Raw genomic sequence first — 18,946 nt, forward strand, 5'->3', positions numbered from 1 at the left:
GGGGCATTTTCTTGTCACACAACGCTTGTAACTATAATCAAAGTCTGCCGGAGAGCAATCTGTTAATAATAATCTATGCAGAAAACTTTAAAAAGCTATACGTAATCTGAAAACCTGCACCGTAATAACACTGAATTCTACGCTCGCTCTCTTTTTGTGGTATAGCTGGTTACGTGAAACGATTATTAATAAACCAATTAACTAACGAAAAAAGACGATAAAAATATCACCCGAAACGGATAGAGACGAGGATTGAGATTACTAAAAGTTAAATTTTTAGAAAATACTAAAAACTCGATACAGGAAACTCACCTTGAATGTTCGCGAACCATTTTTATTTCAGTAACTTGTTATTTTCCTGGGCTCACACCTTGGTCACACGCTGCAGTTTGCACATTATTCACAGATAAGTTTAGTGGGAATGGACTGATCGAATCAAGTGACAGTCTGAACAACGCGAACTAAATTCTGGACTAATGGTCTGCACGCTCTCGCTACAGCTACTCAAAACCGACTGACGATATTCTCGATCGGTTGGAAACGCCGGGGGAGCTGCGCACACCACGGTATATGTGTACAGGTTTTCAGTAGTACGCGGCGTCAGGCGTGATTTTCAATTCATTCACGACTTTCGGCAGAATAAAATACGCGTCAAAATAAATTAATAATGAGAAGAACATACATACATACATAAGATTGAAAACTAATAAGATAACATTATCAGTCTCGCGTCTGTATAACACTATGTATACGGTAGACTGGTCGAAAAAAACGGATATTTTTTTTCAAAGTCACATGTTTAATAGTTGTATGAATAGGAAATAAGATACCTTTAATAATTTAAGCCCCTAACTTCTGACAGGCAAACATCCAAACCGTAAATCTCTACTACCAAGGAGTGTAAATAATAACCATTGAAAATTAATTAAAAATATTTTAGCTTTTAATAAAACTAACGAAATTTTCTTTTCAAACTAAAGTTCAAACAATTCCGCGTAAAATATTTGTATTATGAAAGTAATTAAGTTAAACTAAACAAATAAAAATGAACGTTAAAAGGGTTCAATCCTTACAGTCTGCTCCAAGAGTACAAGATTTTTTGGGGGGCAATTTTACCCTCATTGCCTGTCGGGGGTTAATGTTAATATTTAGTGGTTCCTGAGTGCAATCTCCCATTTTTTATTTAATTAATACGCGAAAATAATTTTAGTTATTTCTGAATCTTGTAACTCAGTAATGAGGCAATGTATGTACATAAATGTCCGACACGTATGATTGTAGAGAATTTAATGCTCTACAAAAAAAGTTTACTATAATTTTTCGATAACTAAACTCTTTCAAAAGTTATTCAGGGTTAAAGTGGAAATAAATGTAAAAATTCACTTTCTTGCGAGATTAACAGCGAAAATACTAGACTTACCACAAAATATTGTGGGTTTTTTTTTGTAACAATTTCAAGCGCTATAAAATCATGTCATTTAATTAATTTTCAACGTAATTAAATTTATTTTTTACTAAAAACAGGCTCCTGTACAGAGAAATTGCATGTATTACATATTATTACTAGCGCCAAGTCGAACGTACCCATTGACTGTACCCGTGCATTATACAGTGTACGGTTCAAATCCGCGTTCCAAGTAACATCACACTCGGTGCTGTCGATGACGTCACAATCGGCGCGACACGTCGCCGCGAAAACTCGTAGCCTCTGCGGGCTCGATATAGCACACGGTCCTTTCGAACGGGAGAGATAAAATAAGCGGCGGTGTATTGGCAAAGCAGTGTGCTCTCGCGCTTTAGTCGTTGAGGATCGCCTAGAGATTGTCAACTACGGCAATCATTCGTACAAACGTCGCATACCGAAATTGCAAAATTTCCGCATCGAAAAGGCGAATCAGTTGTGTGATACACATTATAAATACTATTTTATTGTTAGTGGCACAGGACTGGCGGCGCACATATAGTTTAACAAGTTGAAATGGTACTCAGGGACTTTCAGATACTCTTTGACAATCCGTGGAATACGTTCTATGGAGGCCAGACTGTGACTGGACGGGTTCTCGTAGTCATTGACTCAACGAAGAAGATTCGTGGTAAGATAATCGCGACTTGACTGATGTCCATGCCTTACAATTAGATTTCCACAGAGCTTCTTAACCGAGGCGGGAGATTGCCGACCGCGCCTTTTTCTGTATCGAATTACAAGCAGTACCGACGATTTAGAAGTATCATGTCCTCCTTTCTCGCTATAGTTCTCATTGTCAGTGCAATTTTGGTAATGTGATTAATTATAAGGTTCAGCATAAACAAAAACGTATATATAAACATTCGAAACAGATTCATAACTTTACGCACGATACGTATAGGATGTGCTACATTCCGTTAATTAAATCAGAACGGTGGGAAGCATAGTTGGATATACTCTGCAATAACATAAAAATAGAAAAAAGTGGGCTAAGTGGGTTGGGTTCGTTGGTGTATTATCATGAACATGAGAACAGCGGTCTCTAATATATTATGGCTATTAGTTATTCGAATCACGATATTGCATGGAGGGCGTTCAGCCGCGTTTTTGAGCGTATAATTATAGCGTGAAACGGTTGAACGGATATCAAAAATACCAGGCAACGAAAGAATTCGGCAAATAGGCAGATTCGAGAATGCAGAAATAAGATTGTCAAAACGCTAGATACGACTCACGGGGATCTGGCGGAGCTGTCAAATCATTTCTATTTTAGTACATTCGGATACTTATGAAATAATTATTCAGAACGAAGTTTAGAACACTGCATTACAGATATTTTTATCCGTATCCCATTGCCTTCTCAGGTATAAATATAAGGATAAAAGGCGAAGCGAATACTGCCTGGACAGAGAGAAAATCTGAGCTGAACAATGATGGAAAGTACAACGACGAAAACCAAATGGTTACCGGTCACGAGCAATATTTCAATATACAATACTATCTCCTTGGTGGAGCTTCAGGTAAGATTTATGATGTTGGTTTTGAGTATTTACTGCGAGAATAAATCAATTCTTTCAAACCAGATCAATTACGATTGTCAACCGTGACATATTCTACGCGCTTTACGTATAGTTAGTTATAGGTATACACGTCGTACATTTTCAATTTACAGTCGCAAAATTATTTACCCGGATCGCAAATTGTCCTAACTATAAGTTAATCGATATGTCAATCCCGAGTTACCTCCCATTGAAACTCTAGAATACTTGGTCTTGTACAGAAAAAACTTATTTAAAGTTTGTTCATCTGTGCCCCATTATTAAAGACTTGATAGCGTAGGAAGACAACAGTCGTGCGTGGTAATACCGGAATGATTGTAGTATCTGTAGAAAAGGACAGAGTATCGATGAAGAGACCTTGTGTAAAATCTGAAACATTTCGCGTGATGGTCAGTTATTAGTAAATGACGTAACAGTCAAAGTAGGAATGTCACGTTTCTTTTGCCTGTAGATTCTAGTAGCCATACCGTACACGTGTAAATATAAGTGGGTGTATATATATATAGAATCTACAGGCAAAAGAAACGTGACATTCCTACATATATATATACATATTTATATATACACCCACTTATATTTACACTTATATATACGTGAATAGGTGTCGAGATTCAGCTACCTCCCGGCGAACACACTTATCCCTTCAGCTGTGTCCTGCCGCCGAATTTGCCGAGTAGTTTTGAATCGGACCTAGGCCACGTACGATATACTGTAAAGGCAACCTTGGATCGACCATGGAAGTTTGATCAAGAAGTGAAAACAGCATTTACGGTCATATCGCCGCTCGATCTTAACCAGGAACGAGGAGCCGCGGTAATAATTTTCTTACCGTGATGTGATTGCATGAGATACGAAAGGCGCGAAAATTTTTATAATTTATTTTTCGGAAATAACTCGTTTTAGGAACCTGTCAATGAGGAATTAACGAAGACCTTTTGCTGCCTATGCTGTGGGTCCGCACCTCTGAACGTAAATGTGATTCTACCAGTGCGAGGCTACGTCCCGGGCCAAGTTATTCCGATTAGGGTGAACGTTGAGAATCTCAGTAATGTAACAGTCGACACAGTCAAGTTCGTGCTGAGAAAAGTACGGTGACAATGAACCAATCAATCGTGGTTATATTCTATTTACGGCAATTGTAAATTGTAATACATCGTGTTTTGGTTATAGGTAGTAACTTTCACGGCAAGCTTACCGTCTCATGCAACGAAGAAGGTCAAGATCGTAGTTTCGGAAATCGGAAAAGGACCCGTGGAAGCCGGTGCTACCGTACATTGGGAGGAAAGGCTTACCGTTCCTCCACTTCCGCCTTCGAACCTCGCGAATTGCGGTATCATCAAACTTGAGTACTGCATCAAAATAGAGGCCTGCGTTTCGGGGTGGTAAGTTGGAAACTATTACTGCCATAAGCGTATTCTTTGCTTTCGATATGTAAATTTCCATGCGCGTTTCTAGGTATCACCGTAATCTGAAGAAAAATATCCCGGTATACGTGGGTACGGTCCCTCTCACGAGTTACCAACCTCCGATTGCTCTACCACCTGGTACCGGCCTCAAACCTGATGACTATCCAACCAAACTGGCAGATCCAACATACGGCGGTTATCCGAGTGGCTATCCAGCCTTTAATCCATCTGCTACCGCACCAGCAGCAACTGCACTTGGTTTCGTCGCGCCAGATCAATCTGGAAACACGATGCCACTAGCACCACCGCCGTTGCCACCAGCGATGGACATGTACCCCAATCTTCGTAAGTGAATTCGCACCGAATGATGCTTTGCCCGAATTGATTTTCTGGAATTTTTTAAACTGTTTTGCATTCCATTTGTTCAACAGCCCCACCATCATACGCAGAATCGCGTTACGGAGCACGTAGTATACGTGAGCGTGGTGAGTCAGAACATGTACTCGGAGCAAGAAATCAATTTGCGCCAAGGTATCCCGTCTACAACTTTGCACAAGAATAGAAAACTCAATGTATTCGAAACTGAGCGTGCTGTGAAAGTGAATCTCTACATAATATTCCAAAGCTAGACATTTGTTCAATTTCACTGACAAGTTTTACGCATTAATAAATGTTGCGTTATCCAGACAAATCGAGTAATAATATTTAAAATGAACAATTGAGGAATTAACATAAGGACACTATTTTTTAACATTGTTGTAAATGCTTCTGTACTAACATCAATTATTAAGTTTTTACATGTTTTGATGCAGCTATATAGATATAAAATAGATCATTCGCTAAAAAAGACTGTGTTAATCAATTTCTTATATTTTGAAAACGTTACAACGGTCACCGTTATTAAGGTGGCGATAATATTGCTCAAATGTAAATCCCTGATTTTTTCTGTCTAAGAATTCAGAATTCCCTATAATGTTGGGCAGCTTTTATGACCAAAAGTTCCAGAAATTATGCACCTTCAATATATAAATTTAGATCCAAAATAGTATTGCCTCGTTTCACACATATAATTACAAATTGAACAATGCCATTTCCGGAAGTTAGCTTACCTGACTTTACGAAACATAGCTGAGTTATCAACACAATTTATAAAAAAATGCGTTTTTTCTGCAGGCCATCATAATTGACATTTAGATAAAATATTTAAAATAATACTTTTATAGACAAAATTCCCTGATTATTCCCGATTTTCTTGGTATTTCGCCACCCTGATTATGTAAACATAGTTCAAATGTCTAAACGTATTAATCAAATTTTGAATAGTGGGTAGATTCAAACTTAAAGTGAGGACAGCACCAACAAGGTTGAATGAAATGAAGACCATTAAAAATAGTCAAAAAAATCCCCTGACTTTTCCTGGACCAAATTATTAGTTTTCCCCGACTAAAATCCAAACTTATAATGGCGATTCCAGTATCTAATAAATAGAGCTCTATTTCAATTCGTATTTAAAAATACGTTTCTGATCTATTTAACGATGATGCTAACCGAGCACATGGAGACAAATATTCTAAATATTTTGCTTTTTCAAGAGGGAAGCTTTCTTCTCTCTCCATACCTCCAAAAAATCCGCTGAATTTTCTCTGATTTCCCAGTTTTGGCTGACTAGGTCATCATAAATTATTCAATATAGACACATTTCTATTTTTGATGCCTCAATTTTGCCAACTTCAAATACTGACGGATTCCCAATTCTCAAGCTATTCGTACTAAATACAGTAATTTTTTTACAACTTTTTTATTTTCAACAACGATGATTAAATTCATAGTGTATAAAAGGAAAGAATTCTGATTAATTATATATAGTATTCTATAACATGTGACATTGTAAATTGCAAATAACAAAATGAATCTAGGAGTTCCAGTTGGTAGACTGAATTATTAAAGAATGCAGCAAGTCTGGTAATTCATATTAAGTTTCTCACTGTTGAATTTGCAGCCCTACTGATATCAATAAAACTTGTGATTCATGATTCAAATAACTAAGTGAAAAAATAGTTATGAATTGTAAGAAATCATTGATACTGCAAAAACGCAAATCCATGTCTGTGAAAAACATTCACTGTTGCAGACTCAGCTGTCACAGTATCTTTGCAATTGAGTAAGCTTTGTTCTAAACGATAAGTGCCAGAGTTCACCTTTTCTGTGGCAAATTCTTGAACTTGACAAGATATACAGTTTCCATTCTATCATTGAGCCAGAATTTCATTAACTCATACTCAAGTGTTCACTTACTCAATGTATTTTCTCTGACATCGTACCTATCAAACCGAATGAACTCCCGTGATGAATGCTTCAACAGATGCAATAGGTGCATCCGGTAAAATACCATGACCCAAATTTGCAATGTACCGCTCCTTGCCAAATGTTTTGACCATATTTGCAGCACGTTGGAATACTTCAGCCTAAGTGAAAATATGGTAAAAATATCACGCAGAAAATTAGTATTTCGCGTTAGTTATGGTCAAAGTTCAATAGTGTCAACCAAAGTACCTCTGATGCATATAGTGCACAAGGATCCATATTCCCCTGCAGAGTAACATTTGGTCCTAATCGGGCCCTTGCCTCTGCAGGATCTACCGTCCAATCCAATCCAATCACATCATATCCACTTTCCTTAACGAGCATTTCAAGGGAATTCAAGGTAGCACCCTTAGGAAATGCAGTCTATGACATATTAATTTCATTACACAATAAATTAGTTTTAATTACTTATAAATTTTGGAGTGACGAAAAATGGTGAACAAGGCAATGTAAATACCATTGGAACTTGTGGAATGTTAAGCTCATCCAGTTTTTTCTTCACTCCTTCGTTGATTTGCTTAAGATATTTGAGAGAAAATTTTTGAAATAATTCATCGTTTAAAAAATCACCCGAACTCTCAAATACTTGTAGGAGCTGAGCACCAGATTTTACTTGCATCACCAAGTAATCAATTACAACATTAGTGATCTGTTGTAGCAACTGATGTGAAGCCTCTGGATAATGATAAAGCCAAAACCTGGCTTGAGCCATTGTTGAACTACCACCACCTTGCACCATGTAGCCCATTAATGTCCACTATAATTTGAACATAATGTTTAATGGCACAATGATCTCTGTACTTCTGATGTGAAATGTTAGAGTAAAAACACAGACAAGAAGTGAAGTGTTGTAAGATAATTATTGGACCAAGGAAAAGGTATCTTTGACAAAGTAAAATACTGACCGGTGCCCCAGTAAAACCGATGAGGGGTACTTTTCCTTGTAAACATTGTCGTGTCAGCGTTATGGCATCGCCGACATAACCCAAAGTTTTCTCAACATCGGGCGTTATCAATCTTAATAAATGAGATGGGTCTGTTAGAGGTTCTGGCAAAACTGGACCCTACAAGACCCACATAAAGTAAATAATTTTTATGTTTACATTATCATGCATATAATAATGAATTTAATGAATTAATTTTTCAATAGACAACATCTTTTCACTATTTAAAATATGATGACTTACAACTCCAGCTTTCATTTCCACTTCCATTCCCATAGCCTGTGGGATAACTAAGATGTCAGAGAATATTATGCTAGCGTCATAGTCAAATCTCCTTATGGGTTGCAGGGTGACTTCACATGCAAGCGCAGGTGTTCGACAGATGGTAAAAAAATCATGTTTCAAACGAATTTCCCTGAATTCAGGTAAATGTCTTCCAGCTTGTCGCATAATCCAAACAGGAACCTTGTCAACAGGCTCTCCTCGAACAGCTCTGAGCAGCCGGTCATTTTTTAGAGGTGGAAAATTATGCTCGGTCATTCTGTAATAGTTGAATTTTTAAAACATCATGCCAAATGACCAGATCATAAATGACTGATAGATACCAAGCACCAAAAGTAAATGTCATGGAAAAATTATGTTTCACAGCATTATTATTTACAATCGCTGTTGAATGCAGTTAATGCTTACTGGTTAAAATAACATTGATACTTATCTGAATACGAGTAGGTTATGTTAAGTTAAGGGTTTGAACGAGAAGTGGGAACTGTTAAAACAAAATAGTTTGATTATTTGATAAACACTTACCTTGCCTCAACAAAGAAATAACAATTACTATCATATATTAGTAATTACAAAAGACAATTACTATTAATTCACACCACCTTCGTTAAATACTGTGTGACCGTACGACTATGCGACGAATTTTCTCACTCATAAGATTGCATATATGTACAGACATACATACCGATCGTGCCAACGGCGTAAAATTATCGTACATGGGCAAAAGTTATCATACATTTTTAAATTTCGTTGAATCATAGCTTGCAATATTTAAAAAACCATTAGCTTAATATTATTACATACATATATTATGCCCGATACCCAATTTTTCAAATTGTATTATTCTCGAGCACATGGCGGGAAAATTTATGTATTTCGAACATGTCATGAAAGAAAATTGAATTCAAATGTTATATCTCAGTTATTTATTCATATTCAAATTTTTAAATAACAAAATTTATATATACAAAGCTAGTGACTATTGAGGTTTATTGGCGCACGTAATATCGCAATTCTCAGAAATTTCACTCTACGTTGGCTCTGATAAATTTTTGTTAAATTCAAACAAGAAGCAATATATACAAATTATCGCACATCTATTGCACTTTCAATAATTATCTTGCGGCTGGGAACACTGTGCACAATGACACACACCTGCTGTGCTTCCTTCTTCATCTACATTGTCTTCTATTTCCTTTTATTGGTTATCAGGATCGTCCGGATCCCCCCGTCTCAAATATAGGTATGTATTTACATATTGACAGTTAGGCTGCACTTTCACGTGCAGCAAACAGCTGGATGCAGCAACAGCAAAAATGCTCTGATTGGTCAATGATTCTAGTGTTTTCTTCAGCATTTTGCGGTACCTGAATATAGCTTTTCGAAGTAGAAATAAACCATTACAGCAGTTGGTTTTGCTGCGTACAGCAGAAGCCTCCCACCACGTACGTAACAAACAGCCAATGAGAGTATTTTGCTATTGCTGTTTGCTGAGGTTTCTCTCTGTTCGCTGCACGTGAAAAAACAGCTTGATACGTTCGATAGCCCTGTTAATGTTACACTCACGGTTTCGAATGAGCACCGTAGGCACTGTCGGCTGCGCGCCACAAACCGAGCAGCGAAACGAAAAAGAGCCTATTTACTGCTACTTACTCACGCTTTCAGGCAACTCTACGTACACACTGGTGGGTTGACACTTGCCCTAACGGGATATAGCCATCATGAAGACTAGAGGTAGAAAAAAGAACAAGTGCACGTATTTGGGACTTGGTCGAGGAGCTTTACTTGATGATTTCAAGAAAGATAAATAAATCAGCGCACGTATTGAACTTTCAATGTTTGATCAAAGGAATCATATATATTAGCTGCTTCCCTTTTTAATGGAAGGCATCGAAATTTATTTCAGAAAAAGCAGCAAAAATATACTCACTGTCAGATTATTTCAATGACATTAATGAAGAGCACGCAACCATGCTCTGTCTTCTGCATTGATTCTTTTGAAGTTATACAGCTATTCTGCAAGCACCAGGCATGATATAGTAACTGACGAATATTTACAATCTACTTTATTACTTTTATTTATCCATTTCAATTACTTAATTAATCATTCACTCACTAATCTTATTAAAATCTAAATACACAAGAGATTCAACTCAATTGTGTGGCTATTAATTGCTTTTCTCAAACGTGTAATCAGTAGTTTAAAAGGACTTGCCTGATTCCAAATTTTCGTGAATCTACATTTAGAGAAATTTATTTCAAAGTAGAATCAATTCTTTTCAACATTTTCCAGCTTGTTTAAAATCAGAATCTATAAGACCTTTAATTTTTCAATTTGTTTGCGTTCATTGATATAATTAAATATGAAGACAATAGATGATAATTAAGAATTTGAGTATTAATAATAGTATTTTTCGATACAAAAGCATAATGACACCAAGGCTGCATAGCGAGTGTCGCACATTCGCACATTCTAGGCATTGCCACCTTCTGATCGTGTATCGAACATTATTTTTTGTCAAGACTCTAACGTAAGGTCCTATTTTTTTATGCATTATTCACCAGCAATTAAGAAGTCTCTTAAACCCGAGTACAAGAAAAACTTTTTAAACAACTGCCAGCTGTGCGGAACAATTTTTCTCACACTAGGGTTTGAGAGACTCATTTAAGTACCTGTGGATGGTGTATAAAAAAAGACTTTCAGTGCAGATGTTACAAAAAATAAATTATTGCTCCACCCTTAATGTTTTAAACAAGACTTGTATGTACATTATGTTCAAAGTATTAGATTGTATCATTACGGTAAAAATTGTAGTGATGAAAGAGCAGAAATAACATGTTTTATTAAAATCTTTATTTTTTATAGCGTTCTTCTAAATAATAATTAACATAATCTATTACGAAGAGTGCTAACTAGAGTGCTGGGCAGGGATGATGAAGATAAACCAATTCAGTTATTCATAATTGTTTTATACCTAAATTTTTGTAACAAACAACTATACAATAAAATGACCAAGATTGGCATTAAACTTGATCAACCTGTTACTACAGTGATATCTCGAAAGCACATGGATCTAAGACTTTGTATCAATTATAATGTATGTAAAGGTGACAGAATGTTGTTGAGACATAATGAAAATGATCGCGATAATAGTAATAATAATGACGATAATAATAATATTAATAATGATGGTAATAATAACAGAAACACAACAGCATCCATTAAAAAAAAATTGGATTATATCCTACCACACACGGGGCAGCCAGCACTCTTTTTCATATTTACTTGGGTCATAGAATAATACAAGAATTAATATCATATCATACACATAACACGGCATACGAAGCCTATTTCTATATCTAAAGGGTGATCACGCATTAACACGCAGTTATGCAGGAAGGACCAGATTTCCAGTTTAGTCAGCGCATGATACTTTCCTGTATAACTACCCAATAAAAATTAAGGAATTTCGCACATGTCAAGTATTCAAATCATCATTTGCGCATATGTAAATTGAATAATAAACGGAAACTTGAAAATATTATTTTTGCCGCAAATATAATTACCTTATCTGATGAATGTCAAAGCACAATCTGATCACTAGTAGCTCGACATCTCGTTTCTTTTCTACCCACATCTGTACTTTTTGCTTGGCTGTTAGAATTCTGTCTCTTTTGTAATTGTAACGCCAACTTTAGGGAAATGCATGTTGTAATTGATACTAGGCTAAATTTTGCAACTAAGCTGGGCGAATATTCAGAATCCATACTTTAAGCACTAAAAATAGTACATGAATAATTAGGAATAGAACAGAATGAAATCCTGATAATGCCAGGAGTCTCAGGTTGTTACTGAGGATAAGATATTTTCAATAAGAAGTACACTGAAATGATGTTTACTGTTAAAAATTAAATCGCTTTCCTTTAACTTCTGAGAACTAAATTTACTACCTTCTTTATACTAGTTTAATTAGTATATAACTTTTCATACAAGTGTCCAACATCTAGCTAGTCTCGTATCGACTTAGTGCGTCAGAAATGGCGTGGGTAATATATTCCAAAGTACCCGAATAAGAAGTAAAAGTATTTGAAGGAAAAATAAGCTTCAAATAATAACAAAATCATGTTGCCAAGTTCAATAAGATTTGTTTCAACACAAAAGATAAGCTTAAGAAGTGTTCAAGCTGTTGTGCTATACGTCATTAACATTGAATTAAAATAAGTCAGTATAATTACAGCCACACAGCAAATGGATCCATCTGTTCAGGCGTACAAAGTAACAAGAAGATCTTTACACTATAATCCGTAGAAAAACGAAGAAAATGAACTATGATAAGGAATTTTTAATGATTCAAGAAGCTGAAAATAATGATTAAATATTGTGTACTATAGAAACTGATTTTTGAAATAAGTAGTTGAAAAACAAAACTAATACAACTTTTTACAGAGAAACGATTGATAATTAAATATTTTTTATGATTACTTAATGACAGAGAAATATCAATACATGTGGCTGGAGCTTACTGCTATGCATAGAATATGTACGTTTTATTTATAAGTTGCGCATCACTTCAAATATTGAATTAAAAAAAGAGCTGTCCATATTCACATTATAGGAATGTACAATAGAAGCCTGTCAACCAATACAATGAATTGTTTCCGATCCAATTCTGATTCTCACAAATTCGGGATACATTTTTAGAAGTCCTAGAGTGCTAATACTTGGCTCCTTCATTCCATATATTAAGTGTCGTGGTCCAATATCCACATTGATGATAGTTTTATACTAACAACAGATAGACCCCATTGCAGTGTAAGTGTCATCTACTATGATGAAAACTTTATAAGAGTTTGCAGACTGTACAAGACTAAAGGCAAAACACTGTTTGAATATAAATTCAAATTTTCAATTGATTTTGGCAAGAAGTTTTCAGACTGAATCAACATAAGCAGGATGCGTTCCAAAATATACATACAGAAAAACTGGTGTAACGTTTGCGTTCTTGTAATCTTTTTTTTTTTTTGCCTGCAAAATAATTGGACCGTATTGTGCAAAAAAGATCCAGGCTTTAAAATGATTAGCATTATGCAACTTGGCCATTTTATCCATCCGACCATAGTTTTTAATTTTTTTACACATCCCCAGATTTTAGAATATTCGATTTCACATGATGTTTAATTTCACTCAACATATAAAAATAATTCAACAACAATAAGTACCTAATTTACGCACATTTATATAGTACATCTGTAAAGAAATCTAAATACAACTGTGCAAAGGGCAGTTTGGAGCTCATTATTCGATTACACGCTACCTATCAATAAACTTTGGATCTTTTATACAAGACATGGCCCAATTCCTTTTGCACTTGGAACACCGGCCTGGGTCAAATTGTTTTCACCTCCGCAATAGGTGGTAGCTGGCTTGCAGTGAAGCACAGTCTAAATTTATAGTCATAATAAATACATACAAGAGTTCGATCTCATGATGAAATTTGGCAATTTCATTTTGGACTTCGTTTGTTTTCCACTACTTTAAAAGTTATGTAATATAGTTGCACTGGAGAATTTCATAAAATATCATATAATTTACCGAGAAAGTACAAGATGTTTCACAAAGAATGAAACAAGTCAATGCACATCATTCCGAAATACGGACATACAAGCACAGATGTCAATTCTAACAGCAAAGAATGTATATCTTTCAGGTTACTCTTGATCCTCCAAATACTATTATAATTGTCGACATTTCTTTTTAAAGGAGTAATAAATAAAGTACCTCCTGCTATAGTTGTTATGGACCAAGTAATATAATTCGATGGAAGAATAAATCGCATGAAATTATAACATACATGCACTGTACTTATACATGCAATAGAGGGTCTCTGTTAACTTCCTCGGAGACCAATCAACTGTGGCTCTCGAAATGCTACATCTAACAACTGCTTATGCTGTTAGCTTCAATATCTGTGTGTACAAGACACGTATCGCATGAGTCCCAAACACTTCACTGTTTGCGCGTCAGCCATATTAGCGATGAAAGAAGTTATGCATAAGATTAATCAGTATCTTAAAAGTTACCTAGTTAATGTTGTGGTTGTGTATCAAATCATTATCATAACAATTATTTATTGGGCACACACCGAATTAAAGTCTCAGCTGTAAGCACGCGTCGTGTAATCGCTTGATGTTTTTTTATTACGTTAGTTCGTTTTTTTTCTTTTTTTTTTTTTTATTAGCCATCCTCTTTCGGTGGTGTGAACCAGCCTGTAATAAAAGAAGTAGAAAGAAGAAACAAATTTAAGTTAACTTTTAGTGGATGCTCGGTATAGTACCAAAGCACTTTATTGGAAGGCAATGCTTTCAGTCTCAATGCATTCAGTCGTTATTACAATATTTTTAGAATTTTTGAAGTATTAAAATACATTTGAAAACTTATTCTTTCAAAAGATCTTATTCGTAGATTATTATACCTCTGTTATCAAAACTCTCGTTATATAACTTAGCTACAGGGATGAAATAAAAAAATAACGGTACTGGTCGACACACCAGATAATTTAGATAATTTACAGTATGCCTGATCTCAAAATCAATTTCTAAAGAAAATCAGAAGTGTTGAAAAACAGAATCATTGATAATTAGTTATAGTTCAACAGGCCTACACCTTTTTTGACCCTGGTTCTATATATAGACCTATTTTCCTTAATGATAACATCAACTCCCACCTATAATATTTGCCTGGTTTATATCATTTGATTGTATCTTTTGACTAACACTAGAACTACCGAGATTAAAACAAAGCTACTTCTACCAGAACCAGTGAAAATGACTGATCTTTAGAAATTTAATAATAATAAAATATATGTATATCATATTGACAAAAACATTTTCTATCATTACAATTTTTAAAAAACTAGTCATTTTGACTGGTGTGTTAATTACTGGGAACGGAGCCTGAATCGACCATTGTTTCATCAAGAATTAAAATAAAATTTCATTGATTCGCTTGAATCCATACCACAAATACAGGTGCATGTATGTTTGTAATAGTTCAAACTTGTATAGATATAAATTACTATGAATTACAGATTTTGCATTGTTTAAAAAATGTCTGTCCAAAATTACCCAAGTAATTACGTAATATTGTTACATGCATATTAAAATGGTTTTCATTTAGTTCGATCTCATTGTTTTAAATATGTCTTGCATATCATAGTATTATCGCCTCCATGTGTTGAATTGGTATAGTTTTCGATGTTTTGATCAATAATCAGCAATGTTTCGATCGTATTGTTCGTTAACATTTATTACTGTTTTTAATTTCAGTAGCATTGAAGGAGAAATATCAACAACTATTTCGTCCTTGGCAAAGAAAATTTCATCTATCACCGTGCATAAAATATTCAATTAATCTTTGCTTACCATTTTTTTCGTGTATCTGTACGAGGGACTTAAAGGACTGCTGTGCACGTGCGAGACTATATTGGCCCTGGTTGCCACAAACTTTTCCTCCACCACCTGCTCCTTGGAACTGTATGCGTGCCTTTCCTTTTACCAACGTTGCAGAAATCTGCATTATAACGGCCTCTACCGTGTATGCCGAACTCCATCCTTGCTTCGTTAACAATTCCATACAAATCGCACCACCTACCAGTACGTAGCCACCCGAAATTATCGGATGAACAACTCGCACAAAAGGTGGTTCGAATGGGTACGTTTCCTAGGATATACAATTAATATATTAACGATTTCATATTCTTTATCAGATTAACGAGTGTATACAAAGAAAAAATGTGTGTATGGTGAAAAAATCATTATTTATGCAAGGTCATATTTTAGACCTTTTGAAATCCAACACTCAATCATTTAATATAACAGGTTTCTTGTGCAACAGCCAGTACTTAGAGGTGTCCCAAAGTTACTTTATTATGCGAGCACAATGTGAAGATTTATGTGAAGTAACTTACCTTAAAGAGCATGTTGAGAAGAATACTGTCTTTGCCCTCTTTTTCTTTGAGAAGAACAAGATCATTGTGAAGCGGTGAATCAGGGTCGACACACATTAACCTTATATTCCACTCATACAAGCTATCATTAACAAGTTCTATGCTGTACATTCCTGAAAAGAAAACACATTTAAGTAAAAACTAAACACCAATACACAAATACTAAAATTTCCGAAACTGATACTATGGATCAATTGCACAGCTGATAAATTCGCTCGCAAATTATATAAATCAGGTTATTTTTGGATGAATGAGCACATTGAGTGGATATCTGAGCAATATCAGCATATCTTACTATCAAAATGTTAATGCACGAAAAAAACTTTTGACATAACTTTAGTAGATATAACATGCAAAGTTTTGCCTGGATCGTTTTGTGAATATTGCAATACCTTTCTTGAAACTATCACTCCGGTATATGTCACGCAGTTCTTTCATAAGTCGATCTGTAGCTTGGACACTACCCGATACTGATCCTTTTAAATAATCTTGTCTCTGATTTTGTCTCAACCTTTCCAGTGTCGCCAGATGCTCAAGGTCCATCTCATCACCCTAGAAAATAATTAGCAATGTGACTAAGAACGAATGGACTGCAATATCAAACACCTCAACTTTCATCACTAGCTTAAACTACTGTAAAGCATCCCGACCCTTCTGGTAATTAAATGTATACGCACACAGAAGCAAGCACAATAGTGAAAAAAATTAAATGAAGTCTCTGCTAAAGATTCCTGTACCAGATTTCATCATCATTATTTATTATATCTATTTCTGCAGGTTCACTGTGTTGAAACGAATGAAATGAATTTTATAGAATACATTAGTAAAATCGATATTTTTTATTGGCATTTTAGCTAAATTGCAGATCAATAAAATCAGCATTGTTTGGGATACCCAGTCTTTTCTACCTTGCTTTTGGCATTGGCTTCTCCCTCATCCATATCTAAATGAAGGTCCTCTTCAGTCTCGCTTTCTTCGTCGTCTTCAATATCTTCCACATCCTCAGCTTCCATTCTTTGCGCAGCAGCAGCTGCTCCACCTAGCCGAAGCGGGTCTAGGGCTGTTCTTAGTCGCTCGACATCAGGTGGTTCAGGCAACGAGTGCAAGCGGCATAATTCTTTCAGAAGTATTCCCACCTGATTAATTACATGGTTATCCCGTCCCGTTGTGTTACTTAGAATTTGTACTGCATTTGTCACGCTCGTTTCCTCCGATTCCGCAAACCAAACCGGTGGCGTAGAAGGGTAGGTTTCCTACAAGTTTAATTATATTAAGTAGTAATTCACTAGATATAATTATTTACCTGCACACAATGTTTTTGATCGAGCCAAGGAATCAATACTCTTATCAATATTCACCATGATTTACATCACAAAGCTGAAGCTAGTTAAGCTTCATAAAAAAATAATGCAGTACAGTTCAATATTGATCATTCTGTGCAATTGTTAGATTTTCAGAAGATTTAACCAAATTTTCAATTCTTGGGTTGTTCTGTCCTTTCATAATCAATATTAGTGCACGTAGCTGCTAATTCTGATCATTAACTTCAGCGGCATACTTACATCATTAGTCTTATCATGTCTTTTGTTTGTTTTTCGATAATAGCAATTTTAAACAGTAAGTTTTCTTATTTGAATTCCGATTATTCGATAATTGATGCACAAGGATCTGAATTCTCTGTGAACAATGTGAAACAAGTTTTATAACATGTTTGACAACGGAAACTGAATTTACACTAGTGCTCAACCTGCCACCAGATGTGTGCAAGTCTTTGTGGCAGCTGAAAATTGTTTTGAATTCTAAGGCCGTAAAGGTTATGAAAATTTGATTTATATCGACTGTTGAATTGACTTTCTCAACTTCTAATTATCGAAGAGCATAATTTAAGAAATATTTGATCAATTTTATTTCATTTGCAAGTATTTTCTACAATTATCACACAATAGAAAAATGTAACAAGGCATTTTGTAATTTTGTAAAAATGTATCAATTTTTAAAGGTGGCTCGAGTTTTATATGATAAAAAGAAAGGAAGTTATACTCAGACAAAAAAATCGGGTACAAACAATATTTTGACATTTAGAAGAAACAAGTGTGTGGATAAGTGAATGATGACTTATGCCTTTATTGTTGGCAAAGCTTCACCCTTAAACCTGAGACATTCATTGACCTCTACCCTTAACATTGATTGGGCTGTAAACTGTAAAAACAAAATTGAAGCGAATTGTTGAAAGTCGTGTGCATTAACGTATCTGGATGATAAATGAAGCCTCCAGTGTGTAATAAAGTAAACCGATTACTTCCAGGCAATGATTCGTTGTGTAAGGTATCACTTGACAAATTGAAATATCAAATAACAACACAAATGTTATTGTTTCTTTGTCTGACCCATTGGAAACTCGTGTTAGATTTTTTCGAGTATACGTTGTGTCTTCGGCAGATACAGGTGATATCGTAAGCGTGAATAAATTTTCAGAACATTATAGTGTTTCATAAAGTAAATTACTTACTGTAATATTGGCGTGAATGTCGTATTTCTTCCCATTTTTACCGACGAACCTGCAGCTGAGCTCGTCGACACTCGCAGACATTATCTGAAATCTTTCATGGCTCTTGGGAAACACGGACTCGAGAGTTTTAATTTCTTGTTTTAAAGTGTTCAAGCAAGCCATTTGACGGACGCCCGTGAGAGATGGGCCCTAATTTTCAGCAGATATTCTTTCGAAAAACACTTCAGGATCAAAAACACGACAGACAGATTACTCCCGAGAAAATGGCGACCGCGACTTAACTGAGCTTTCAATGCTTTCGGCAACTCTCACACATTTTCAAGCACGTATTGTTCTATCTTTGTGTGGCCCCATCTACGAGTGTTTCAACGCACTAACTTACCACACTGCAGAGCACGGTCTTGTATACAG

General features: G+C 35.4%; 3 protein-coding genes and 1 long non-coding RNA gene across 7 annotated transcripts; 2 read left to right on the forward strand and 2 right to left on the reverse strand.

Moving 5' to 3' along the window:
• Positions 1 to 1,743: 1,743 nt before the first annotated feature.
• On the forward strand, positions 1,744 to 6,508 carry LOC107226884 (arrestin domain-containing protein 17). Of its 2 annotated transcripts, XM_015667853.2 has the most exons (7): positions 1,745 to 2,093; positions 2,830 to 2,985; positions 3,626 to 3,837; positions 3,928 to 4,110; positions 4,195 to 4,406; positions 4,480 to 4,775; positions 4,862 to 6,508. In XM_015667853.2, the coding sequence occupies exons 1-7, from the start codon at positions 1,979 to 1,981 to the stop codon at positions 4,990 to 4,992; spliced, it is 1,305 nt and encodes a 434-aa protein (XP_015523339.1). In that variant the 5' UTR covers positions 1,745 to 1,978; the 3' UTR covers positions 4,993 to 6,508. The 2 variants fall into 2 exon arrangements, with proteins under 2 accessions (XP_046599235.1, XP_015523339.1); XM_046743279.1 differs by lacking the exon at positions 2,830 to 2,985 and having other exon boundaries at positions 1,744 to 2,093.
• On the reverse strand, positions 6,281 to 8,773 carry LOC107226882 (uroporphyrinogen decarboxylase). 2 transcript variants are annotated; one of them, XM_015667852.2, is made up of 6 exons: positions 8,706 to 8,773; positions 7,982 to 8,279; positions 7,700 to 7,858; positions 7,252 to 7,551; positions 6,984 to 7,157; positions 6,281 to 6,895 (listed from the first exon to the last, which is right to left on the reverse strand). In XM_015667852.2, the coding sequence occupies exons 1-6, from the start codon at positions 8,756 to 8,758 to the stop codon at positions 6,755 to 6,757; spliced, it is 1,125 nt and encodes a 374-aa protein (XP_015523338.2). In that variant the 5' UTR covers positions 8,759 to 8,773; the 3' UTR covers positions 6,281 to 6,754. The 2 variants fall into 2 exon arrangements, with proteins under 2 accessions (XP_015523338.2, XP_015523336.1); XM_015667850.2 differs by lacking the exon at positions 8,706 to 8,773 and adding an exon at positions 8,546 to 8,694 and having other exon boundaries at positions 6,284 to 6,895.
• A 403-nt stretch (positions 8,774 to 9,176) lies between these two features.
• LOC124295066 lies at positions 9,177 to 11,812 on the forward strand. The gene is made up of 2 exons (XR_006904950.1): positions 9,177 to 9,263; positions 9,686 to 11,812. It is a non-coding gene; the product is annotated as an uncharacterized LOC124295066 (long non-coding RNA).
• Positions 11,813 to 12,475: 663 nt separating this feature from the next.
• Positions 12,476 to 18,851, reverse strand: LOC107226881 (ubiquitin-conjugating enzyme E2 Q2). Of its 2 annotated transcripts, XM_015667849.2 has the most exons (6): positions 18,536 to 18,847; positions 16,935 to 17,279; positions 16,419 to 16,578; positions 15,988 to 16,139; positions 15,443 to 15,740; positions 12,476 to 14,287 (listed from the first exon to the last, which is right to left on the reverse strand). In XM_015667849.2, exons 1-6 carry the CDS (start codon positions 18,695 to 18,697, stop codon positions 14,256 to 14,258), a joined length of 1,149 nt encoding a protein of 382 aa, XP_015523335.1. In that variant the 5' UTR covers positions 18,698 to 18,847; the 3' UTR covers positions 12,476 to 14,255. The 2 variants fall into 2 exon arrangements, with proteins under 2 accessions (XP_015523335.1, XP_046599236.1); XM_046743280.1 differs by lacking the exon at positions 12,476 to 14,287 and having other exon boundaries at positions 14,306 to 15,740; positions 18,536 to 18,851.
• Positions 18,852 to 18,946: the final 95 nt, after the last annotated feature.

This window comes from Neodiprion lecontei, chromosome 6 (assembly GCF_021901455.1).
Source record: "Neodiprion lecontei isolate iyNeoLeco1 chromosome 6, iyNeoLeco1.1, whole genome shotgun sequence".
Lineage (NCBI taxonomy): Eukaryota > Metazoa > Arthropoda > Insecta > Hymenoptera > Diprionidae > Neodiprion > Neodiprion lecontei.

What these genes read in the sequence shown, in the direction of transcription:
- LOC107226884 (XM_015667853.2), top strand. Translation starts at nt 1,979, where the DNA reads ATGGTACTCAGGGACTTTCAGATACTCTTTGACAATCCGTGGAATACG. An exon ending in GAGGCCTGCGTTTCGGGGTG is followed by an intron (nt 4,407 to 4,479) that starts GTAAGTTGGAAA and finishes GCGCGTTTCTAG; the next exon opens with GTATCACCGTAATCTGAAGA. An exon ending in GGACATGTACCCCAATCTTC is followed by an intron (nt 4,776 to 4,861) that starts GTAAGTGAATTC and finishes TTTGTTCAACAG; the next exon opens with CCCCACCATCATACGCAGAA.
- LOC107226882 (XM_015667852.2), bottom strand. Translation starts at nt 8,758, where the DNA reads ATGTATGATAACTTTTGCCCATGTACGATAATTTTACGCCGTTGGCAC. An exon ending in TTACGCCGTTGGCACGATCG is followed by an intron (nt 8,280 to 8,705) that starts GTATGTATGTCT and finishes CAACTATTACAG; the next exon opens with AATGACCGAGCATAATTTTC. An exon ending in GTGCACTATATGCATCAGAG is followed by an intron (nt 6,896 to 6,983) that starts GTACTTTGGTTG and finishes ATTTTCACTTAG; the next exon opens with GCTGAAGTATTCCAACGTGC.
- LOC107226881 (XM_046743280.1), bottom strand. Translation starts at nt 18,697, where the DNA reads ATGGCTTGCTTGAACACTTTAAAACAAGAAATTAAAACTCTCGAGTCC. An exon ending in AAGCCAATGCCAAAAGCAAG is followed by an intron (nt 16,579 to 16,934) that starts GTAGAAAAGACT and finishes ATTATTTTCTAG; the next exon opens with GGTGATGAGATGGACCTTGA. An exon ending in TTCTCAACATGCTCTTTAAG is followed by an intron (nt 15,741 to 15,987) that starts GTAAGTTACTTC and finishes TGTATATCCTAG; the next exon opens with GAAACGTACCCATTCGAACC.